Raw genomic sequence first — 26,034 nt, forward strand, 5'->3', positions numbered from 1 at the left:
ACACATACCCATACCCATACACATCTAAATCTCCAGTACATTTAAATAAGATGAGTTTGTCCCATGAGAACTGGTTGTGTTGTTAGATCTTAAATGACAAAGTCTCCTTTTGAGAGGGGTTCTGCTTCTGACTACATTAAAATGATATAGAACACTTTTAGTCCCATACCATGTAATGCCCAAAAATGATCTGAATTGCCAGTCTAGTGTTTAAATTGCGATGTCAACTATTCAAATACTGATATGTGTGAAAGAGAGCCAGCATTGGTTAAAAAATAAGTCATCAACAGGTGGCACTGTTTCCCTTTAGAAACACAAGATACGATTCTGAAGAGTAGTTTTCAGCTTTTCACTATCATTGATTTGGCTCATCCTAATTTTATGGGATTAGTTTTTACACCTGATTAAAATTTTATCTAGTTGATTTTTTAAAAATTGTTTACCCGTGTTAAACTTGTTCATAATATGTTAAAAATGTTTTCACATTTTTCATGGAAATAAGTGTTGCTGCCTTGTGAATTAATGGAGTTTATTTAACTTTCATGGTGTTAAGCATATTTTTCTGAAGTAAAGACTGTTCATTTGATATGTAGAAAAGAGTAATGTTTTACTGAAAAGTGGCTTTATTTGTTCTTTCTTACAACATGTCGCTGTAGCATCTTACTGTACATACAACAGTCACCCACAAATAATAAATAGTATTTAAAGTCATGTATATTTAATAGTTACAGCACTGGTAGTACATAGTGGATGTGGTCAATGCAGATTGAAAAAAAAAAGAGATTTTTTTTTTGCTTTGCTTTCCTAAGAATCTTAAACTTATTTTACAATGTCTGATTTATGCATCCACAAGTTTTATTTCATTTTTGATTCTCAAATCTAGAGAATCAGCTTCACATGTAATTAAAAAAAAAAAAAAAAAACAAGCTGTAAAAAAAAAGACTATCAAAAGTTAAAATTTTTTGCATTAATCTACACAATGTCTGGGCACCTGGGTATTTGTTTTTATTCCTTTTACAACACATACACAGCTCCTTGACAGAGGTTGCTTTGCCTCTGGCATCTATCTCCATATTTTACACTGTAAGCTTGTGTGCTGAGGTAACACCTGTGATTTACACTCATGGGCCATGATACATGCACATTCACTTCAGAGACAGTCACTGTTGTTTTTAGTGTCGTCTGCCAGTAGGATGTTAACCAAAGTAAAGGGCATGGAAACAACATGTACAAAGTTTTTTTTTACACAAAAAGGACTCATCATTCATTTTCCAGTTGTTTGTAAGTCAAGTCTTGTTATGTGATAGTATTTAGAGCAATGCAGTTGTTCTCTTTGACTCTTCCATGTCTCTGTCCACTTTATTTTTGGATGTCATCATGATGTTTTTGTCTCTCAGTTGCTCTGTTATTCATGTCACTCCTTGGATGTTCCTTTATTCCTCTCAAAATATCACATCTGTTGTTGATGTTACTCTTCCCATCTTGTGATACATGTATTTAAATAAAGAGGACATTGTTGTGATCGCTCTCTTCTTTCATTCCTTCGTTCCCTCACTTTTCACCCTTCCTCCTCGGGTTGGATGGTGGTGTTGGGGAAGTCATGATTAATGGTTTTTGGGGTTGGATGATTTCCCAGCGACTGATGCTCCCTGGCAGGCCGTTGTGTCACAGATACCCGGAGGTCCCTGGTGCCCAGTCCTACCTACCCTGCCTGACTCTCCAGACTCACCTGGATCTCCAGGAGATCCATCACGGCCATCCTTGACAACTCCAGCTACACCTGGGAGACCTGTGGGAAGTATTTTAGTATTTTAATTACACTATGTATCTGACAATTGGGTTTGGCATGAAATTAAACCATGTTGAAGGAAAATCTGTGAAGGTTGATTTCATGCTGACGTTAATATGACAAATTATGCCACGATTGACCCATTTTCACATGGTCACAGGTGTAATTAATAACACTAATAATGGCTCCCCTCCAATTTGTGCCAGTAAATCACTCATGTGTTGGCCTCCCCTGGAACTGGCACATCTAAATGGCATGCAGCTTTTGATAATCTTATTAATTATGTCTATATTTGCCACATACCTTGGTATCCTTGGTCTCCAGTTGGCCCGTCAATGGCTTTGCCAGTGGGTCCCTTATCACCTGCTTCACCAACATCACCTGGTGTGAAAACAAATATTTATTTAGTGGTTAAAAGTAAATGTGTGGAAAACTGTCATTATAAAACTGATAATTATTGGATTTCATGGTTTTTACACAATATTTTTTAACATTTCTTTAGTTTGTTTGACATTTTTTACAGTGCCTTATGACATTGAAATTTTATTGGTTGTTAATTGTTGATTGCATTCGATGCCCCTGATCAGACAGATTTGTTGTGACACTGATTTGTGTTTTCCATACCTCTGGGACCAGGGTCTCCAAGCTCTCCTGGCAGCCCTCTGTACCCTGGTGCTCCACGGGAGCCTGGGTGCCCAATAGAGCCGACAACACCTGGCTTTCCTGGAGGACCGGCAGGGCCCGGGCGGCCCACCATACCAGGGGTCAGGGGCCTTCGCAGGTTAGCAGCCAGCTGTGCAATCTGATCTACAAGACACAACACAAGCAGGTGAATCTCCAGCTTCTCTTTTATTCAACACTGCAATGAATTATGAACAGAGGTTAATTCAGGTCTCTCACCATCAATCATTGATCCACACAGCTCTCTGATGTGCTGTTCACTTGTCAGTTTACCCTGAAGAGATATTTAAAAAGTGTAACCTCATTCATGAAGTTTATTAGGAAACATTAACATTTAATATGCTGCCACCAGTCAGAAGCAGAAGAAAAAAATCACTCACAGGTACACCTGTCTTTCCTGCAATTCCAGGCAAACCCTGCTCCCCCTGGAAGCCCATTAGCCCTTGTTTTCCTGGGAGGCCTCTTGCACCAAGCTCTCCCTGTGGGCCTGTGACACCCTTAGGTCCCAGTTCACCCCGTTTCCCGGCCTGTAATCAACAAGAATTGCCCATTAAATAACTCATTATATTCTGCAAAAATTATAAAAATCAATCTCAAACTGGAGCTAAAAACATCCATAAGCGTCTGATTTGATCACTGACTAAACACCAACCAAGGAGCAAACTGGGTCTGTTGAGACAACGCGGGGGCGGATTCGTATGGCAGCTTGTTGCTTGATAATTACTCCGACGAGCACAGCAAACAGTAAATGAGACTAAGAGAGTGAGTCTCATCATTAGCATGTCTCTAGTTACATAAATTGTGCTGCAGCTTAATGTGACTCGTCTCTCCCTTGTGGCAATAGCAGCAAACAGGCCAATAAAGCTAAAGCAGCAATACCTATCTCTAATTAATCCTATTAAACCTGGAATGTGAGGCTGAATCATGTGCAATGACTCTGACAAGTGGGCAACAGCTCAGAGCAAGACACCAGCTCTTAATGTTCAGAGAGGGAGCACAGACAGAGGGAGTCAGGACCAACTTGTGCTGCTAATTACACCCACACACATCATCTAACTGTGTTGTGTGTCCATAGACAGACTTCTGGTGCTGCAGGGCTACCTACACCTCTGGGAGTGTTTCTGCAGTTGAACTTGAAACTAGAAGAAGAAAGAAACAAATAGAGCTCATATTGGGTCAGTGATTGCACCTGATCGATAGCTACATAATTAAACTAATGGATAAATAGTAAACATGGTTAACTTAAGGTTATATGAAAAAACTTGAAATAGTAGGCTTGAACTCATGTATAAACAAAATGATCAGCACGCGGTGATTGATAAGTGGTGAATAAGCTCAATAAATTGATAAACCATTGAAATTGTTTGTACATGTTTACCTAAAAGTAAAGGATTGAATGGTTGAAATAGTTAAAAGTCATAGATAGGAAATAGTTGAAACTGTTCAGTGTCAGTGAGATTGTATTTGAGTGCATCTTGCAGAGCTGTGACTCATATCAGATTACAAAAACACACTGGGAAACACTGATCAAAGATGGGTTAAACTGGTTTGGATGTAAAAGGTTCATGTGAGACTCTGTGAATGAAAAAAGTGTGAGAGGACACGACAAACATGTGAATTAAAAAACAGTGACAAGACGCACCTGTCCTTTTTGTCCAACTGGCCCAAAGGGACCCTGGAAAAACATAAAACATATCGTAGAAGTCATCAATAAACAACTCAATCATCGATTCATATGCCACATTTTATACAGGTTAGTGCAATTTAAGGTTCTTCAATATTCAGTATCATCAAAATAATGAATGATTAAGTGAGATTTAACCAGTGGCTGAAAAAAAACGTTCTCATCAAAAGACATCAGCACTTTTCAGCCGGTGTCAGACTGTGTGTTTTTATCCTGCACATCAGAATAACTAAGAGCTACGGGCTGGTGCCAGATCATGAAGTGCTTTATAAACATGTCAAATAATTTTATAATCAAAGACTTTAAACAAGCAGCGGTCAGGCAGCAGGGTGCCAAATTAACTTTACAACAAAATATGACAGAGGAAATAAAATAAAATACAAAGAGAAAGACAAAACTTACAGGCTCTCCGTTCTCTCCTGGTAAACCATCACTTCCTGCCACACCCTAAAGAAACAAGAGAAGATACATAACCCCAGTTTTGTTGAAGTGTGTGTGTTTTTTTTATTCAGGGCTGAAAATATTATAGTAATTCTCTGTTGAGCAAATAAAACAGTTTGAGTATCATCATCACTAAGAAAAGCAAACACATGGGCTGATTTATCAAACAGCATCTAAGATACTTTCAAAGTAGTGAGTGGAAACTGTCACCGGTCAGTCAATGGAGGCCATATTTAGGTTTTTGACCTGTGTGACCTTTGACCCAGAAATATTTACCATGTCTCCTTTAGCTCCAGAAGCTCCAACTGGACCCTATAGGAGAGAGGAAGAGGATGAATAAGAGCCATGGAGAGAGGTTTGTGGAAGGCCGGCTGTGGGATGGGGGGATGAAGGGAAGTGAGGTGGGCTGTTTTCAGGGGAACCGGGGCTGGTATAAAGACGGGCTTTGTTCTAACTTCAGATTCTGAACAGGAGGCCGCTTTGTGTTTTGAGCTCTCTCCTGGCCGCAGTTTGAGCTCATGCCAGTGGCTGAGGAGGGACGACCTGGTTATTGACATACAGTCCCTCCTATGAAGACAGCTGTATACAGTCACAGATCTCTGCTGTGTGTCTGTGCAGATAAGGCCTTGTATCTTAAGGAGTGACCTTTTTGTTGTTGTTTATTTCCATAATGTATTAGATCTGCAACTATTAGTCGATTCTGGCTATCTATTTATTGTCTAATAATATCTTGTCAGACAAAATAAGATATTTTAGAACCTAAAACAGACTCTAGGAGCTTGAATGCGAATGGTATTATACATTATTCTTGGGAAAATAACATAGATGCATTATTAACCATCGAGAGACTGCATTCTTCTTATGATAGGAAAACAAATGAGTTGCTATCTTGAGGTGTATTATGGGTTACACAGGGTGGCTTTAAAACATAATGGGACATATATCATATTATCACACACATCAAACTCACCCTGTCACCAAACTCTCCACGGATTCCTGTTGGACCTGGAAGACCTGGATCCCCCAATCCTCCTTTTACCCCCTGCAGCACACAACCCACACAGTCAGTGAATGAACTTAAAATAATAATAATTAAAGAGATAAAAAAAACGGATTATTCTCATTGATTTCATGCAACTGACCTGGAAGCCTTTCACTCCCTGGGGTCCTGGCCGACCCACTGGTCCAATACCTCCCTAATGGACAGAGACATTGTCAAGTCTTCTATTAATAAACACATATAATACTAAAACTGGATGTTAATGAGGTATCACTGCTGGACAAGTTGTTTTTTCTTGAGAAGATTTGAGAGAAAAAAAACAAAGGCTAAAAGTACGTGATGGTTGTGTGAGGTGTGATTCATTATGCAGAGCACAGTGCGATATAACTATGTTAATTCCTACGATGCTTCATCCTTTTTCCTCGCTGCAGGCGCTGATGTGAGAAACAAGGACCTCTCTGTTTATGAATTCCTCCTTTATGAGAATCTGCTCTCATCAGCGGCCCCCCATTTCTCCTAACTCCACCTCAGCGAGCCACAGAATCGGCAGCAATACTCTCAATGCCTCTATAGCAGAATATCATTAACTTTGAAGGGCAGTAGTTTATTATCCCTCTATTCCAGTTTGATCTCATATTCATGCTGGATGCCGCTATGCATTGTGGTCTTTAAAGTAAATGGGCACTTTATATTAATTTCTTTTCTTTTTCAGTCATTATACACTCAAATATCCAGACTGGTTATTAGCACTGTATATTAGAGACTGAGTCTAAATTCTGTAAGCTGGTTACAGATGGCCATCTGTGCAGAAGAAAGTCCCATAAACTGGATCGTAAATGGGGCAAAGATTATTTTTAAATGTCCTCTAATAGATGCTTTGGAAGTTTTTATAGCTATACAAGCAGTGCAGCAATTTGATAACGGACACAAGCATATAGTTTACAGTGTAACCATGAACTCACAGCCACTCCTCTGGGTCCTGCTATCCCCCTCTCTCCTGGGATACCGATGTCACCCTGAAGGAAGAGGAGGAAAGATGATGCAGACAAGTTTAGCGACCACAGGTTTCATGTGGGTAAATGTCAGAGAGCCTGTAACCCAGTAATATCCCCCAAAAGCCCATCAGATACATACAGGAATACCTGGCTCTCCAGAGGGTCCCGTCTCTCCAGGCTTCCCTGGATCACCCTGGTGTAAAAAGAGACAGAACATAATAGTTGTTCTTCACAATCCTCACTTTAACTCCAATTTCTAAGTCTTTTTCCAGATAGTTGTTATACTCACAACTCCTCCTTTGGATCCCTTTGTGCCAGCCTTTCCTTGTAGACCCTGGAACAGATGATACATGACAGTCACCTCATCTGTTTAAGGCAGGAGGCATATTAAAGGCTATTCCCTTAGAAGATATACAGTCTAATCATACTAATTTGGGTTTGCCTTTCAGGAGCTGAACACACCAACGATCACAAACAGTGATTAGGACTGAGTTTGTGCAGAATGATACCAAGAGAATCAACATAATGAGATTTAACTAATGTCCTTTATTATCAATCAGACAGGAAACACCCAGGTTGACTTCACAGTACTTACAGGAAGGCCGTTTGGTCCTTTCTCTCCAACGACTCCATGGCGCCCGGCATCACCCTGTCAACACGAACAACACTGTGACTGTGACATCAGCCTCGTCAAGGCAGTAGATGTTGATCACATCTACATGAAGCAAAACCTCAATCACACAGGAAGAACGGGTGAAACGCACCTTCTCGCCATCCAATCCTGGTGTTCCATCTTTACCATCTCTGCCGGGGATACCCTGTAGAAGACACCAAACGTGATCAACATGTTTCTTAGCGACCTCGTATTTTATTTTAAAAAGGTGTAACTCCTCAGACATGTACTTACAGGCTCCCCTTTGGGTCCTGCTCCTCCTGGACCTCCTTTGGGACCAATTTTACCCTGTTGAGAGACACATTAAGGTGCCATTTACATATGTACTGCTTATACCTCTAAGGATTACAACTGTCAAGTCCTTTAACTTACAATTTCTCCTTTGGGTCCTCTGAATCCCTGTGGTCCTTTTTCTCCAGCATCACCCTGGAGACATCAGATGAAACACACACAGCTATTCATTGATGGGACCAGCCGTCTACTCTCGCTGCACACCAGTATCAAACACTGGTTTAGTTTTAAAGTGTGTCACAGACAAGGAGAGACTCACTGTCTTTCCGATGATGCCGGCGACGCCAGGCTTGCCTCTGAAACCAGTCAGGCCCTATGGAAAAAGAGAGGATATTGATTGAAGAAACAGTGATTGACCACAAGTGTAAATGTCTGTGTTGAGATTGGTCAGAAGATGAAGAGAGGAGGAAAGATGAAGTTCCTTACCCTGTCTCCGACAGCTCCCATCGGGCCTTGTAAACCTCTCAGTCCACGTGGGCCCTGAAACATTATGAAGCATTATTAGGTCACTTTCAAACTAAATCAGAAAAAAACTCCCTCAAATACTGCTTGGATGTGGTGAATAATCGTTACGTTACTCACCTGCAGACCCACAGTGCCGGGAATACCTGGAGGGCCAGGTGGACCAGAATCTCCCTACAGACAGAACAGGATCATCAGTATAGCATCAAAAATAACAAAGCACAGAAACTCATGTACCTGTACTCAACAAAAACAGGCCATAATAGACCATAATATTCATGTCACAGAAAAAAACTCACCTTCTCTCCATTCTTTCCAACTTCTCCTTTGTCTCCTTTATGTCCTGTGTGACCCTGGTGGAGCAAAAATACACAGAGGGGGAAACACAGAGAGGAGTGTGCATCAGATGACATCAGTTTTACATATGTTCCCAAATGATTTATTGAGAAGCATTTAATTCACAAGACAGACTATATCTACCTTGAATCCTGGCATCCCAGGAGGACCGGGGGGACCAGGAGGACAGATTGCGGGACACTGCAGAGGGCAGACACACAAAAAAAACACTGAGGACTCTGCACAGAAGACACTGCTTTAGTTCACTACCCTACTTTCACTGTGTGCATGGTTGAAATTCTTACCAGAAGGTCGCCGTTGAGATCATGAAGAGTACCAGGAAGACCCTGAGTGAGAAAGGAGTGACAACACACAGCAGGAAATCAGTGCCTTCCCTTCTTACCAGATGGATGAATTCACAAATGTTCAGCAAGAGATTCACTGGGTTGCAATGGAAAAATGTACGACTGGTGCACTAGTTGAGTCGTCAATGTATATAATGATGACTCCACTTACTGGGGGTCCATCAGGGCCAGGAGGTCCGGGAAGTCCTGCAAGACCTTCAGCACCCTGGGGAATAGATAGAAGAGCAAGGAAATCAGAGGCATCTCCAACACCTTCAGTCTAACTGAGTAACTAACAGGCCAATGACCATGCAGTGTGGATCCATCCTGTTGAAATTATGACAAGTGCTGGATCCAGTGTTTATGGACTAACAGTTCAGTTTGGATATCTCAACCTCAACCTCTGCAATTGTATTCCTAAAACTCTAAACAGACAATAACTTATCGAGAGTATGACCACTGGACAATCATAACCCAGTATAACAGCAGGCCTGCCCACATACTGACGTGTCCTCCCTTTGCAGTGGTTATTTTCATTCTCTTCCTATTATAGGCTACACATACTGTATGGAAATTTCGCACCACTCAAAAGATAACTGAATTTCTCTCTGTATGAGAATTCACTGTTTCTGCTACAGAAGCTTGTATAGAAGTCTTGGTCCACTCCACTGTTCACCTATTAAATTAACTGGATGATGAGTTCATAGAGTTTTCTGCGGGTGCTGAATCAAAGATGGAATAAAACAGAATATATAACAGGAATCTCGTTCTGAATCAGTGGGTAAAACTCCTTAATAAGGATGACAGGAAGTCTAACTGGGGAGATCAGAGAGACACTCACCACTGGCCCCAGGGGTCCGACTCCGCCTGGCAGCCCGTTGGTTCCAGGTAGTCCCTGGAAAGAAAAGACACTGGATGTGTGCACGACATAAGAATACTTAAGTAGATGTAGCGCACAAGTTGGGCTACAACACACAGTAGCACGGTAACATGTATATGATCAAGTGAAGCATATGATTCCAGGACGAAAACAAACAATAATTAAGTGGAAAAAATAATACAAATCCATCACACTCTCCATGTTTTTGCACATGATAATGACATGAAAAAGGCAGTAGTGTGTACTCACTGCAGCTCCTGGTCTCCCTCTGCCCTACGGAAGACACAGGAAGGCAAATTAAGTCACAAACACACAAGAGATGATTCAATTTTCTCACAACATTAATATGCACCATGTGATGTAATTCTGCATTCTCAAAGTAAGCATGCGATTCTGCCTCATTGTCTTTATGTAAACATGTAATATGGTGGTATATATTGGACATAGGAATGAGTGTTTTTAGGCCATTGATGCCATACATGAAGGGATGGTATCTAAATGTTTTTCTATATGGAACTATATATAGTATGCAGGGGTACTTACAGGAGATCCAGGTGGCCCAGGAGGTCCGGCTTCACCCTAAAGAGAACAAACAAAAATATCCCAGTCAGCATTTCAACAGTGCAAAACAGACGTAGGCTACACATTAATCCTTTGACGATTGGTAATAAAGAAACAAATAAAAGCAAGACGGTGAAGAGATTATAGTCTTGTCACAACAATGTTATCTAATATTCTGTGGTCACTTACAAGTAACTTTCAGGAGGTATGCACAAAAATGACAAGCTCTATGCTTTTGCATTTTGCAGATAGATTGCATAAAGCCAGTATATTTGCCACCAGTGGTTATTTTAAGGATGGTTACTCAAAGGGTTTTGTTTGTGAATTTGTGTGGTCACATTCTAGTGAGACACAACAAGAGACAGGAAGTGTTGCTGCTGTATATGCTTATTATTTTGTCCCCTATTAATTTCTTCACTTTGATTAAAAACGTGTGTCACTTGTGGGAATCTGTATTGAAAATACACTTGGTATTTAAAGCTTTGTTTGGCACGATTAATGACTGACAGACATATTTATGAATCAATTCATAATTAATGACGATTTAATAACTGTGTGCTACAAAGAGACAAAAGTTGTATGTAGTGACTTTTCAGCTGTAGCTCAATTCTTTAACTAATAGTAATAAAAAAAACACTGTCAGAGAAAAGTTACTGTGATTGATATTGATGATTTATCCAAATCAATTATAGAAAATCATTCATGTTGTTGTCATTGTTAATGTGGAGAACACAATAAAACATCTTCTTTTCCCTCACTAACTTCAGTTTGTTTACAGACTCCATCTATCATCATTGCCGTCAGTAAAATAAAAAGTTGTCCCACACATAAATGATCAAACAGCGGTTTTCTTTCTTCTCTGCTTCCTAACTGCAGTGTGCTCCTTCCTCCTCCTGAAACCCTTTGTTTGCCCCTCACAGCTGTATTTGTGTTGTGTTAGAGGTGAAAGGGCAAAAGAGTCCAAATAAACAGGCCTGACACTTCCATGTTACACTTATTTACTGCATTCCTCAGTGTGCAAACTGTGTTGCACCACAAACAAGTTATTAAACGATATTAAAAAAATATACCTAAAAATATGGGGGGAAAAAACAACATATTTGTGTGTATATGCATTAGCTTGTTACTGTATATCTGCTTTACTGTCACATACTGGATTATCCTCCTCAGACTCCTCCAGCCTCCTCCTGTTTCGTCTTTGCACGACTCCTCAGCACTACGAACCAGCCATAACACTGTAGTAATCTGAGTAATTAGGGACACTGGTTGACGCAAGCTTCCTCATTAGGTTGGCTAATTAGTTGAATCGCTGGGGGCGTTTATGTGTCCTGACAGTGACTTTGCAGCCTCACAGCGGAGGTCCCGGAGTATTTATTCCCCCTCATATCTTATATTTTATGTGGAAAATCAAAGCCTTTCCCGTCTGATCATAGGATACAGCCGCAGTTTGGTGTCACACGTATTGTAACTCTTGTATCTCTCGGAGGATAACACCTGTTTCCCTCAGCATCACGGCAACGGATCATCATCCCCGACAGTCTCGCAGGTTGGTGGGAAACAGTGTGCATTCCGGGCCGGATTAGGGAAGCAGCAGAAATAAATCCGATTCTGATCCCTCATTAAAAATATTCCCACCAAGAGGCTGAGCCGCCTTGACAAATCCAGGTAGACAGGGGAAAACAGTGGCCGCAGTAACCAGTCACAGCAAGGATGAGTTTGGATACATGTTTATGTGTTTTTGTGAGTGTGTCACACACTCACAAAAACGATTAATGTGGAGTGGTTTGAAGTAGAGAGGTTGAAGAAAAAAAAAAAAAAAAAACTCAACTGGCTGCATCTGTAAAGTGGATCCTCCTCATCCCACAGAGATCACAAGACTGAAAACACACTTACTGCTTCCCCAGCGGGTCCGTCCTTCCCAGAGGGACCATCAGGACCTGTCAAACCCTGAAAAACAAAGTACATCATCCAACTGAACATCGGTGCTGCTGTTTTTGAACATTTGACAGTAATCACTCCAGAAGCTTCACTGGGTTTGGGCATCGATTCATGGCACAGAAATATCTGTTTGCACGCGCGTGTGTGTTTGTTGTCCACTTACATCAACCCCTGGAAGTCCTGGCAGACCTGGTTTTCCTGCTGATCCTGGTATTCCTGCTTTCCCTTTGGGACCCTAACATAGACAGAGACTTATGAAAGAGTGCACAAGAAATTGACCTTTTGACCTTTTCATTATCATTACAGTTTTTTATTCAGAAGTTATTCTTAATCCTAATCAAGACTCTAAGAACAGAGGATATAATTGATTAAAAATGCTGTAGGCAAAATAAGGAACTGTGTAAAAAGTATTACAAGGAGGGCAGGGATCACAAGAGGGGATGGGTATTGTGATCTTTTTGGGACAGCAGGGAATAGTCTTTTATTCTCTTATCATTCCAAGTAATATAATACATCCATATATGATATCGTGTTTGCTTTTTTGCAGCCATACTAGCCTAGTGACTTTTACACAGTCCCAACATAAGATTGACTTGACTTGTTGGAAAACTTACTGCTTTCCCTGCCAGGCCAGCAGGTCCAGGTTTTCCCTGTTGATGATAAAGAACAAATAAAAATCACAGGCAAAAACATTCCTTTCATTCATTTTCAGAGTTCATTAGTTGTACTCGAGCACCACCAGATTAATCTGAGATTATACAAATTAATCCTTTTAAATTCCACCAGCACACACGCCAAAAGACGTCCAGTGTCCTGTCCCTGCTCTGTACAGTCAGACTTCCTGTTTCCTGCCTAAGATTCATCAATAACTTTAGTGTAACACCCAACAACAGGTATATTAAGACTCAAGTTGTGAGACTCTCTGGTCTGGAGCTTCAGTGTTTAGCTTCTGCAGCGACTGGGGAAGAGCAAACACTTCTACACTGACCCGGTGTGGACTGGTCACATGATAAAAGCCTCAGTTTGGTTTGAACAGGGAGGTGGGGGGCTGAAGGTACAAGGAGGAGGTGTGAGGTGAAACTCTAGATGGTCTCACTGGGTTGGGGAATGTATGAATGGACCCTCTGTGTGCCTAAACCTAGAAGGAGTCACAGAAATATCAACAGCTAAAAAAAAACACACTGGGATTTTCTGACATGGAAATAAAATCTCAAAACTTTTTGAGGAACAGCAGAAAAGTTCGACAAAAATAAAGATTTAACTATTAATGGTTGAAAAAATATTTCCAAAGTTTGTGATCATGTTACTAGAGTTTTTTTTTTTTTTTTTACTTGGTTTACCCTTAATCCAATTTCCTCCTTTAACTTGTACAAATAATGTGACACAGTGTTGTTTTTCTACCATAATATCACATCCTACATGCAGGCAAAAACATTCTCAGTTAAAAGATCTTAAATCTCAGTGGACTGTTCTTGAATTGTCCACATTTATTGACAAGATACAATAATAGAAATCACAACATCTGACTTGTTGTATGTTGTGTGTGACCAACTAAAGAATAAATAGGTGACAGCCAGGTAATCCATATTGTTGATATAATGTAGTAGGAAAGGATAATTAATCAGACGGATTTCCACTCACAGAGGTCCATACAGTAGATCCACACCTAAACCCTGCCTCCCTGACACCCATGAATATGATTTGATATTAGTAGGCGTGGCTGTGGGAGGAGTCAGTGTGATAAAAACTAACATCGAGACCAATTTTAGCCACATTTTTGCACAAAGAAAACACTTTCTACCAAAGATTACTGGGTCAGACTTCCTAAAAAAGAGAGGTAAAGATATAAAGCCACTGACACAGCGTCTGTGGTGCAAATTTAAAAGCATTTTTCCAATTTTTGGTAACCTTGACCTGCGATTTGACAATCTCTTTGAGACGGAGAGGAAATCAGTTTATTTCCAGTAATAAAGAGAGAAAGAAGCTGACATTTGCCTTATCTACTTTCTGCAGTTGGTTGACTGTCATGTTACACAGGGAAAAAAAAGAGAAGGGCACAGTAGCTTAAGGAAAAGGCACTCCTGAGATCTGGTCAACTCACGTCAGTGCCATCCCTTCCCGCTGGTCCTGGGGGTCCCTCCACCCCAGGAGGTCCTCTGGGGCCCGGCCTCTGCAACACAACATTTATCAAAATCATTCATCATTTCTCTCCTTGTAACTTCTAAAGCATCTTCACTTCATTTGACGCAGCTACGTCAATAAGAAGATCTGAGATGAAACAGGAAGTGATATATTACATCAATACAGTGAAAATCATTATCTCGGAACAAGATGAAGTGTAATGATTCAATCTAATCAAAGATATAATAAAATAAACATATAGGCCACATTGATTGATGCAGGTGCAACACAACATGAAAACTATGATTCAGAAAGATGCTTTCAATCTTCCTTCTCACAACAGAGGAAGGCTAAACTAGATTCCTACAAAAACATAAATAAATCAGTAGTTCACGGATGATTAAAACAAAATAAACTCATTTCACTGAGGGCTCTGTGAATGAGCTCCAGCGTGGAGCTCAGTCAGGGAGCCTGAATGAACAGAGGTGGCATTGTGTGGTTGTGGCACTGATCTCCAATCCGCGCATTCCTCAGGTTCAGAGAAAACATAACCCCGACTTCATCAAGTGGTGCGAAAAGCACAGCCACCTGCAGACAATTACACTGATCTGACGGAGCAGAGACAGGCCTGCAGACCTGGACAGGCTACATGCAGCCTACTGTATGAACACCTTATTATATTGCACCTGAAGCATTTGACTGTACAGAAACACACAGCATTAGGTTTTAAGGTAAAGATGCTGCAGCTCAGGCCTGAAGCAGCTTTGAGAGCAACTGTCCTCCTCATCATCACCACCACCATCATCATCAGTAGCATCAACAACACAAGAGAAAACCTATAATATCAACAGGTGGATCCGCAGGACACAGAAACTTGATGCAACAAGTGAACGTTTTGAGTTATTCCAGAGAAAACACGCAGGCGGCTCTCGGTCACCCCTTACCTGGGCTGAGGATGATGTCAAAAGCTGGCACAGTAAGAGCACCCAAAGAGCGGAGACCACCGCCATGGCTTCTCCCCCCGCTCGCGCTCACAAACCCGAGTTAAATGTGGAAAAAGGTCAAATCCCCGGTTCCCGGTCCTCTCTCACTCACTCACTCCCCCCCAGCGTCCGCGACGGAGCCTTGCTTCACTGGACGGCGCACAGCTCCTGAATGGCTTCTCTTTGGTTCCAGATAAACCCGAGTCTCCAGCCGAAGGGGCTGAACTCAGTGCAGCGCGCTGTGCACAGGGGTGAGGGGGGTGAGGAGGAGTGGGACTGGGTAAAGGTAGGCAGGCAGAAGAGGAGAGAGACCAGGGAGAGACAGGAAGAAAGTAGGCCGAGCTAAAAAAAAAAAAAAAAAAAAAGTTAAAATATGCAGGGGCTGGTCATTTGGCCAATAACAGGCTGACCTGCAGCACAGATCCTCATGTCTGCAAGTAGAAACTGTCCATTATGTAGGCCTAGCTTATAGCTACATCCAATTAAAGGGGAACATTAGAAAAATCAAGAGCCCCCCAAAAGACACTGTATGCTGCCAAATACATTTCCCATAATCCAACAGCATATTTTAATTAAACCCCATCTGGTGTTAAATTTACAAACCAGACAGCAAATGTGGCATCACCAGGGTTATTTTACTCAGATCCTCCAAACGCTGCAGAGACTAGTTTAACCTTAAATATATAGCATCAGGTTCAATGTTATACACTACAATACACTAACTGACCCACATTACTGACTACTGAAGTTAGGGATAAAGCTTTCGGGGGAAATTTATGGAAAATGTAAAACGTTCATGCTACATTGGCATTATATCATGAAATAGGGCATGTGTATAAGTATGGAAACAAAACAAAAGCTAACTACAGTGGTGGTATATCACAACAAAAAATGTCAACCTGTCAATAAGTTATGTGACCTAAGGACGTCCACTTCTCTGCCTTTCTGTGACTCTTCCAGTCTCTCTCTGTCTCTCTTCAACCTGCCGATGACACTCTGTGACACTCTGAGCTCAGTGGACACTTCCCTCTGACAACATCCCATCGTCTGAAGCCTCGACATGGTCCAGGTGCCGTTGATGGATTGTTGGGTGTCGTCTTGGTCTCAGGATGTCAACATGTGAACATGAAGGGGACTGTTTAAATACAAACTGTATTCATGAATTAGACACTTATTATTGTGATCTTTGTGGTTAATCACCTTGTTAAGAGAACAGCATGTTATGTTATAAGTACTGAAACACTGAACAGTTGTGTATTCAAGGGGTTAGAGAAGGTCAAATCCAAAAGTTGAATATCCCTAACTTTTTGTTTATATGTATATATATATTATACTACATTATATTACATTAAATCAAATTAACATGATTAAAATAAGTGAAACAAATTGAGTTAAACACTTTAAATAAATCAGTTCAATAACATTTTGCCACATTAATGCAGTGATATTAATCCTACTTCAGCAGCATGTTTGCCCAGACTCACACATGATTCACACACATACAGTTACCACAGCTCCAAGTCTCCAACCAACATTAGTGTCACAGGTTAAAGATCCAACATTTGTGGAAAATGATCACGATCTCCTGCTCAGTTACTGAGTCGTAGCTTAGGAGGTTATTTTAGATATAAAATGTTATCACTTTGTCATTTTATCTTGTGTTAAATTTTCTCTAACAGAGCAAATTCTTCCAAGTTATTGTCAAAAAAAAACCAACCCTTGGTGTCATTACAGTGATGTTGACCTTTTGACCTAACTGAAAGTAACAACCTGAAAACATGAAGCCTCAGTTTGGACACGTAGAGAACAACTTATCCACATCCTCCGTCATTAAGCTGAAACACACTCTGGGATCTAAACTTAGAATAACTCAGCAAAATGTGTTTAGTATTTTCTTTATAATAATGTGGGTGGATCTAAAGATAGAGACTGGCATGGACAATGCAATAATAAACTGTGTATTTTTTCCCACTGTCCTTATTCACACCCTCGACTCTATACTGATCCTGAGGTCTGAACAAGCTGTGTAGCATCAATATCTCTCTTCAACATCTCTCTTCTCATGAGTCATACCACTTCTCTGCAGCTCAGTCTGTTCGCTGAAAAAAGAAAAAGACCAATATTTCTGGAGCAAAAGCCGACAGTGTTTTTCCTGAGAACTGCAAATTTAATACATCGAAACAGCACTCAAGACTTTGACTAAACAGATTAATGTCATAAACGCCTCAGAAAATAGTATAACTTTATTCTGCTTTGTCAACAGCCAGGTATTTACTTGGGAAAAAAAGTAACATATATAAAGAATTCAGCACTTTTGTAAAGTTATTATTACCATTTCATTATGTAAATACCATAACTTCAACAATTAATATTCAAAATGAAGTGCAAATATAGAAAGATGCATCAATACAAACCAACCTGGTTTGTAAATATTCAGTCTGCACCCATCTCAAATTAATTTACAGCGGACTTTAAATTATAGCCAGAGATTAATCAGTTCTGCCGAGAAGACATAGTATCGTACAATCAATCAGTCCCATCTCATTTTTGGCAGTTGTTCAAAAGCCTATTTCCCAAATCTGCATGAAACCACACAGATGTGCAACATTATTGAAACATAATTTAAGAGACATTCAGTCTTAAATCCATGAACAGCAGGGTCCAGCAGAGACACAAACTAGTACACAAGTAGTTTTTACTTACGTAAAAAGAGAAGAAAATAAACAGCTCAGAGGGGAAAAGCTCTTCCAATTAATCATTTTTCAGTGCAAATTAAAATATAAAAAAACTTCATTTGTGACAGTATTAGGGTGTTAAAAAGGCAGAAATCATTTTGTTGACAAACATTAATAATAGTGCTTTATGTTTTCTGTAGATATCTTATATCAGTTGCTGACAGTCTTAGTCTTCACTACTTTGAAAAGGATGAGTCCAGTAACATTGTATATTTTTCTTCTTGTCAAGAAATCCCATGAAAAGACCAAAACCAACACTGAATTCATCCCACTCACAAATTATAGCTCATTCTTCTGTCCCGTCTTCAACTGTCATCAGAGTTGCACTGCGTGACAAGATCCTTCATTCATTCAAACAAACAAACATGGAGTTTGTCACATACACCATGCTGCTGCTGCTGCTGCTGTAACTACTGTCGAGTCCTGTTTGAGTAACACTTGTGAAACCAGATGTTAAAAATTCAACTAAATATTCTTTATCTGTTTTAAACTTCATAGGAACAAATGGGACCAAGTTAGAAAGTGAAAGTAATAAGAGGCCCGCGCCTTTGGTAATTTCATAGGATTTTCTGAAACAAACAAACAAACAAAAAAGGTAGAATATCATCACCAGCCTTATCGCTGAAAGCTGAGTCACATCCAGTCCAACATTTGGTGAATTAATCATATACTCCTTCAAAGTGAAAAGAATCGATATCTAAACATCAAATATAGTAGAAATAAGGCCGAGAAAGTCTTTTAAAAGTCATATTCTGTCCCTATATCCAGTTTTATTTAAGATCAAATCCATGTTTTTCCTCCAATCGTCCAGTTTTATTCATGAATTTTCCACATTTTGGTCTGAGCTTGAGGAGTTTGCCATATCGATATCCTCCAACTCTTTCCCATTCATCTGTTCATCCACAGGTTTGTCGGTGCTCGTGAGTGACCCATTTGTTGCTGACACATTCTCCTGCGACATGTCTTGTTCCCCTTCTTCTTCTTCTTCATCTTCCTTTTTATCTAGCGCTTGATTAAAATCAGTCCTTGGGATTTTTTCCTCCCTCCCTGAAGAAAGAGAGGGGGAGTGTTTTGAGGTCTTATGGGGTGTTTGTGCCGACGGGCTCGTTTGACCAGCGGCTTTATTAGCACCAGTTTTTTCCTCCATCTGCCCACTGGCTGAGTCCAAAGCCGAGCCGTTGCTTGGCAGCTCCTTGTTATCCTCTCTCTTCTTCTTCGGCGGTTTCTCAGTGTCTATATCCCCATCTGTTTGCATACAGTTGTCTGGCTCCTTATCCTTTGAGTTGGTGGTAATTTTGTGGTCACTGTCCACGCTGGGCTCAGGTTTTGCCGCCGAAGTGTCGTGACTAGGTGATTGATCCATGTCATCAACATCGTCTGTAGAGTCGTTCCCATTCCCTAAAATTTCATTTTTAGGCTCAGCCTCTGCGTTCCCATTACCAACAGTCTCAGCCTCTGGTTTTGACTCGGGCGATGCCTCTGACAGTTTGTTTTTGTCTTTATTTGCTGTTTTATCAGTTCCTTTCTGAGTCTTTGTGCCATTATCCAATCCGTCCTCTTTTTGTGGCACAACTGCTTCTCCATCTTTACTTTTACCCCGTGAATAAACTTCATCTTTTCCATCTCCGTTCCCAATGGTATCAGCTCTTTTCTCGGCCTTCCTGAATTGTTTCTGAATCTTTCTGGGACACCACACGAACTTATCCTTTGGCTCAAAGTGAAGGTAGGCGAAGCGCACGAGATCCTGACGTTTCTGCTTGTCCAGCACCGCGAACAAGAAATAGTCAAGCACGCTGCGTTTCACACTGCTGAGGGTCTTCTTGACCAGAGTCTCTTCCAGAAAGAAGCGCACGAGTGGGGCCTGATAGTGCTCAAATCCCAGCTCCCCGAGGCTCTTCAGGATGCGAGTGATGCGCAGGTTGTTGTGCATATTCCTACAAGAGATCACACAGTCGAAGCTGATATTACAACTGTAATAAGTACATACGTCTGAAGATGCTTTGGTAATGGTATTTAGTATTTACCGTTCTAGGTTGCCAAAGCGCTCCTTCCAATTTTCTGCACGTTTCACTTCACCCGTCTCTTTGTTGACCAATCGGATGCCATAGAAGCCCAACATTAGTTCATAGGATTCAACTAGTCTCTTTTTGGCGTCCTCATTCTTCTTAAAGGCCTAAGGAACAGATACAGTGGAGAAAATATATTAATATGCTTTCAAGATTGCATACTGACAATAAGATGGCTCAAAACATCCAAGTAAAATGCAAATGGAAATTCAATATGCTGTTTCCCAAAGCAGCAGTTGCAAGAGTTTTCTTATTGTCGGTCGACTCTGGTGCTCAAAGTAAAGCTGAAAACCCTTTAAAAAAACTTTGGTTGTTGAACTGTCTGTGAGCTGTGCTGTGTATTAAAACATCCATTATGAAGCATAAGTGTAGAAGGGATCATGTTTTATTTGAAGGTGTTTAAATGTTTAAAATGTTGCTTTATGTGCAGCAAATGACCCAAAGCTTTCCAGCTTCAATGCTCCATGTTACTGGGTGATGGGTGTAAAAAAGAAAACTTTAATTTAGTTCCTTCTTGAGATGGATAGATATTAACTAACATTCAGTCTAAACTGAAGCAGTGATGATTCATATAAGTTTCATGAATATGGTCTGCTGTATTGTGATTATCATTCAGTCATCATTTCTGTACAACCACATTTTTAAAAAAAGAGGAGAAGATATGGAACTAGAAAATTGAACATAAGGTAAGTATCATCTGAATAAGAAGGTAATTTGTAAGACAAGAAGAAAAAGTGAATAAACAAATCAAGCAGCAAGTTATTGTCATTTTCTAATCTATACTCGCTTGCTCATAAGTATCAGTTAAAACATTAGCATCTATGATATAACTATAGACTTAAAAACGAGACAACAAATCATGCAGCTTTTGTTTCCTCCCTCAAGCTCTGGAGCTTTTTAAAATGCTGTTAGTCTCCCACGGGTCAAAGAGAGGCACTTGTTAATCTGCAATCATTTACGAGACCATTTCAACTTACAAGGCTTTTTGGTAAACACAGGTTCAGACTTTACAGTGATGACTTCAGTCTTACAATAAACATTTGGGAGATTCTGTGAGAGGGAGTAAAGGGACTGATGAGTTGAAAACCAGTGTCCTTCTGCTGCTGATGGCAAGAAATCTTCTAATTTGATTCATTTTTTCAGATGTTACGCTCAACTCAACAAAAATGTGACGTAACTAATATACAGGAGGGTTTTTGTTAAAACATTTTTGCCAGATATGTAGGTTCTGCAGTATTTTTTGGGGAAACAGCAGAAAGCTGACAGGAAACAAGTGAATAGAGAAGAGGGATGACAGGCAAAAAAAATGTGCAAGTATCTTAAGCGCATACGTGTTGTGGTGGTGTTTAACTTCAACTGTGGTAGCTGAAATTTGAAATTCACAGACGCTCATTGGATGACATTTGATTCTGACTTTGTGCTCATCAGATATGACTTTGCAGAATCAACGTAATGGGCCAAATACATTTGTTGTGCTGCTTTCTGTTGTGCTAGAAATTGCAAGTCACAGCCGAGAGTCAGATTCTGCAGAATAAACCGTTTGGCTGAGCATTTATTTCGAGAACCTGTTGTTCCCTCTTACCTCAATCTCCTTCTTGGTGAGTTCTGAAGCCATGTAATTAACCCCCGGTTCTCGCAGTGGAAACAACCTGACAATGGCAGAGGATACAGAAGAGAAACAACACAAAAGCAATTAACATCTAATGAATCACTATTCTAATTTAATGATGATGGCGTCAGCTGCTCCTGAAACCGTTCAACTGCTAAAATGTTAAATATTTTCTTGGTGCATAATCCCTGTAAAACATCACATGCAACTCTGAAGCCCTGTGAATCCGCAAATGACAGAAACATTATAACCACTAAACTGAACACTGGAACAGGATGAAACCCCTGGATATCACTGAATTATGTGCCAATTAACTCACAATTTGTCTTCTGGCAAGATCAAGTCAGTGACAGGAAAGACTAGACAACTCTCGGCTAGAAAACAGGTCCCTTAACGTATGCAATTACAGTTTTTGGAGAATCATTTCAACATTTTGTTAATACACTGTCAAGCAAATCATCCAGAGGAATGACATATTTTTACTGAGCTCATTTCATTCTGAACAAAGACCGTGAACTTAAGTTAACAGTGGAGGAACATGCTCGATGTTATGTTTGATATGACTAAAAGTGCCTAGGTGTGATACACATTAGCAATACATACCAGTTTTGAGTGTTGTTAGAGTCCTAGTTCCATAATATATTAAAGCAGATATCAGCTTCACGGCCGTTTCGGCTAATGCTGCGTTCAAGGCAGGCTTTTGAAACCGTAAGTTACAGCTTCAAGTCACAACTACGACTTGGTAGCGTTCCAGGTAACCCGTAGCTCGTGTTTTTACCATCCTGTTGTCTGTGAAAGTTCCCTATAACGGCCACTCGTAACTTCCGACCCGTGAACTCGTACCAGATCGAACTGGTATGACTTCACAGGAAGGAAAAACACAAAGTACGAGTTTCTTTGAACGCACCATGAGTTAGCAGCCCCCGCCCTTGTCAGGCATCAATTGGTCCTCGTGCTACGTCACCACATTCACGCGCATCCCTTGGCTGCACACACAGCCCTTCATGCCGTTCTCTCTCCTCATTGGATAACACTTGTATCCCACAAGGAAAATTTTCTCCTCGGGTTACAGCAGAGCAGAGTGACGGAGAGACTCGTGTTTAGGCTGAAATACTTCATGTAAGTGATTGCTGACGGAAAATAGGACTATTTAGGACTTATATTAACAAAAACATTCCACTGATATCTGCTTTAAATATATAGTGTTCAATATATTAATCCTGGTAGTATATTCTGCATAACATTGAGAATTTAACTTCACAAAAATGTAATTTGTTTTTCTATGAGGTGTCACCTGAGCTGCTTCACCACAGTCCACAATAAAGTTTACTTGTCTCCTTTTTCTTCATTGTGCATAGCATTGTATGTTATATTCAACAGCACTCTAAAAAAAAACATTAATTTATCAAGATTTTGTAAAATGCATACAAATCCGTTTAAATTTATCATGTTGTTTGGATTTGGGACTGAGTTCATGTTCTGGTAATTGGCACACACTAATGGCACCAGCTCATCTCAACTCTACTTACGTCTCAGTTTTATATCAGGCCTCAAACTGCAAGGTCATTGGGATCCCAAAATGAGATGACATTGATTCAGATTGGACACAGACAAAACATACTGAACAATACATACCACTGGATGTAGGAGTGAACCCTCTCCAGTCTTTTGTAGTCATTTTTCCATTCCTTAAGAAACGACTCGATGTAGACATCTGTTCCCAATGAGAAAAAAAAGTAGACGTTAATTTCACACAGGACATTAGTAACCAGTGTAAATACCGTGTAAGAATATTCAAATAGGTTACCATCAGGAGCAGAGGGATATTTATTGAGATAGAACTGCAAATTATTCATTTTGTCCTCTGCACACTCATCATCTGTAAGGTTCTGTAAAACAACAAAAAAACAAACGCTCTCCATTTGATACCGAATTGAATTGAATACAACTTTATTCATTCCGAAGGGCAATTCAGTTTTGCACCTACAGTACCATTATTCATTTGTTCAACACATTCATTTTAGTTAGTTAGAAGTCAAGCCCCAGAATAGCATACATGATCATATTATACTAAAATGAATACACAGTTAAATAAGTAAGCAGTTAATTTAAGGGAGCAGTTATCAAGAAAAACACGATATCATAGATAGATAGATAGATAGATAGATAGATAGATAGATAGAGGATGTTATGTGCAGTATCTTGTCTCTGTTACTCACTGGATATCCTCTCCTGTAGTTCTGCATGTCCTTTGCTGCCCTCATGTTTCTGGGCGTATGATGCCACTGCAAGTAAAAGTGAAAGTAAAAAAATATATATAACTACATCATTTGTGTGTGTATCCCCGATGAGTAAATGCACCTTAATCGATGACAAGTTGTGTGTGTGTTGTTTTTTTTAAATTAGCAATGAAGCTACAACATGTAACGTCTGTGAAAATAACATTTTAAAAAACCTAGCATAAGGTGTAAATGCAAATTGACATATTTAAGGCCAAGCTAATCAATCCCTCACACTCCCACAAATATGTCACAATTATAACTTAAAAAATAATAATACAACATGTGGATAGATATCGGTGTACGTAGCCCTACATAAAAAAAATATAAACATTTATCCAGCGATTAAAAAAAAAAGAAAACCCTAACAAGTGAGCTAAGCTAAGTGGCTACTGGCTCAGCTAGGCTAGTTAGCCAGCCTGCAGCAGTCAGTCAGTCAGCCGCTAAGCTAACATTAGCTTTCCAGTCTTGGCCAATAATACAAACCAAACGCCTGGCAGGGTGGACCAGCAGCGAGTCACAAGTCAAACACAATCAAACGCCATGACAGCTGCAAGGTGAGTTACGGTTCTGGCTGGTGAGTATCAATGAAATCACGTACTAAAGTCCAACTGGATTTGTTTTTGTCTTGACTTGACCGCCGGGTTTGGCTCTCTCCAGCCGGGTCGTCTCCATCACTCTCTGTGTCCCAGGTCGAGTCGTACTCACAAACACAGTCGTCCTCCATTATTATAATAATAATAATTATTATTATTATAGACACAGTTTATATCGTATTTGCTAAATATAAGTAAAACGTTTGACGCCGGTTTAAGCTCTGCAAACGGTACATGGATCAGGTTAGACCAGCATGTTTAGTTTAGTTTGGACGGGGACGACGGCCCTGACCATCCGTCTTTGCAGTCTACCATCGTCAGACAGCACAGCAGCACCGTTGGCGGCTGCAGTGCTGCTGCTGCTGCTGCTGCTGCTGTGCTGCCTTCACGGACCCCCGGTAAATTGCGTTAATCCAACTTCACGCCACTTGACACACATTTGCGATTTGCCTTTACTTTAATTGGAAAATGAATTTAAAACATAGCGTTTGGCGTCATTTATACTTCGGAGTATGACATCCTATACATGTAGCCTACTATATATAGAGCTGCTGCCTCACAGGATTCACATTAAGATGGATTAGGCTAAAAAAAAAAAAATACATCACTAGTTGTCCTCAGGAAGGTATTTATCCCTTTTTGGTCTAAACGCCCTCTCCTGGTAGGTGCAATCAGATCAATCTGACAACATTACAAGGTTATTTGGCACCCGTTGATGTGTTATTAATGTGCTTTCGAGTGAATACTTGAATTTCCCGAGACATTTGAAGGCGGCACACTAGTAGTGTTGGTGTTGGTGGTGATAAAAACTGCAAACCAGCTGATATGAGTCAGGCAGCCTATCTTAAGTACAGGAAAACTCTTTCACTTGACTGTTACTTAACAAAAGGCTACAGCCAGACTGTGATAGTGCAGATAACTAATAATCTGCCAAATTGAAAATGAATGATGCCATGTAAGGTAATACAGGAACCGCCTTATATGAGCTACCTTGCAGCACAGGTCCACACACTTTTGTATAGAGATACTTAGATACACAGTATGTGAGAGAAACACTCTTCTTCTTCTCTCATTGTTCACTCTTACTCAGTTCTCAGGCAAAACCCTGCAGGGAACTTCTGCATTAATAGCCGAGGTGATGCATGTTGGGATTTCAGTAGGCTATCTGTTATGTTTGTTTTGTGCAAATGCCATGTGCTTTTGATAATGAAAACAAAAAAAAACATGAAAGCACATAAACAAAGAGAAAAAGACAAAACCAACAAAGAAATGCTCCAAAATTATATTCTAACATGTCGCAGGCTCTGATCAAAACTACAACCAACACTATCTATTAATCAACTTGTACTTTTGTCTATAAAATGACAGAAATAGTGAAATCAAATCAAAATCTAAAGTGATGTCATTGAATTTTTGTTTGAAATGATCACCAAACTTTTTAAGAGCCTATTCCTGTGTGAATCAAGCACTGAACAGCTTTACCAGGTCTTACATTTGCATTAACTAAAACTGACCTCATGGACTTATATGGCTCCACTTGATGAACACATTCTGAGATATGATGGTCCCC

The 26,034-nt window shown here is 40.2% G+C and overlaps 2 protein-coding genes across 2 annotated transcripts; both read right to left on the reverse strand.

The window, feature by feature from the left end:
• Nucleotides 1-1,149: 1,149 nt before the first annotated feature.
• On the reverse strand, nucleotides 1,150-15,274 carry col9a3 (collagen, type IX, alpha 3). Its single transcript, XM_083976054.1, has 32 exons — nucleotides 15,141-15,274; nucleotides 14,177-14,245; nucleotides 12,690-12,725; nucleotides 12,239-12,310; nucleotides 12,031-12,084; nucleotides 10,120-10,155; nucleotides 9,826-9,849; nucleotides 9,538-9,591; nucleotides 8,869-8,922; nucleotides 8,658-8,699; nucleotides 8,497-8,553; nucleotides 8,316-8,369; nucleotides 8,137-8,190; nucleotides 7,981-8,034; nucleotides 7,814-7,867; nucleotides 7,636-7,689; nucleotides 7,498-7,551; nucleotides 7,355-7,408; nucleotides 7,186-7,239; nucleotides 6,880-6,924; nucleotides 6,730-6,783; nucleotides 6,558-6,611; nucleotides 5,738-5,791; nucleotides 5,566-5,637; nucleotides 4,872-4,907; nucleotides 4,557-4,601; nucleotides 4,113-4,145; nucleotides 2,851-2,997; nucleotides 2,690-2,744; nucleotides 2,414-2,596; nucleotides 2,093-2,170; nucleotides 1,150-1,789 (listed from the first exon to the last, which is right to left on the reverse strand). The coding sequence occupies exons 1-32, from the start codon at nucleotides 15,204-15,206 to the stop codon at nucleotides 1,605-1,607; spliced, it is 2,037 nt and encodes a 678-aa protein (XP_083832180.1). The 5' UTR covers nucleotides 15,207-15,274; the 3' UTR covers nucleotides 1,150-1,604.
• A 3,364-nt stretch (nucleotides 15,275-18,638) lies between these two features.
• ogfr (opioid growth factor receptor) lies at nucleotides 18,639-24,786 on the reverse strand. The gene is made up of 7 exons (XM_083976055.1): nucleotides 24,470-24,786; nucleotides 23,809-23,874; nucleotides 23,397-23,478; nucleotides 23,225-23,303; nucleotides 21,563-21,629; nucleotides 19,939-20,087; nucleotides 18,639-19,848 (listed from the first exon to the last, which is right to left on the reverse strand). Exons 1-7 carry the CDS (start codon nucleotides 24,593-24,595, stop codon nucleotides 18,732-18,734), a joined length of 1,686 nt encoding a protein of 561 aa, XP_083832181.1. The 5' UTR covers nucleotides 24,596-24,786; the 3' UTR covers nucleotides 18,639-18,731.
• Between the last annotated feature and the right edge of the window lie 1,248 nt (nucleotides 24,787-26,034).

Source organism: Trachurus trachurus, assembly GCF_905171665.1.
Source record: "Trachurus trachurus genome assembly, chromosome: 7".
Lineage (NCBI taxonomy): Eukaryota > Metazoa > Chordata > Actinopteri > Carangiformes > Carangidae > Trachurus > Trachurus trachurus.

Bases quoted from the DNA above. Each gene is read 5' to 3' on its own strand.
- col9a3 (XM_083976054.1), bottom strand. From the start codon at position 15,206: ATGGCGGTGGTCTCCGCTCTTTGGGTGCTCTTACTGTGCCAGCTTTTG. The intron at 4,908-5,565 runs GTGAGTTTGATG...TCTCTCCTATAG, and splicing joins GTGGAGAGTTTGGTGACAGG to GGTCCAGTTGGAGCTTCTGG. The intron at 4,146-4,556 runs GTAAGTTTTGTC...ATGTTTTTCCAG, and splicing joins CAGGAGAGAACGGAGAGCCT to GGTCCCTTTGGGCCAGTTGG.
- ogfr (XM_083976055.1), bottom strand. From the start codon at position 24,595: ATGGAGGACGACTGTGTTTGTGAGTACGACTCGACCTGGGACACAGAG. The intron at 21,630-23,224 runs GTATGTATTGTT...TGCCATTGTCAG, and splicing joins GTTCACTCCTACATCCAGTG to GTTGTTTCCACTGCGAGAAC. The intron at 20,088-21,562 runs GTAAGAGGGAAC...TCTGTTCCTTAG, and splicing joins TCACCAAGAAGGAGATTGAG to GCCTTTAAGAAGAATGAGGA.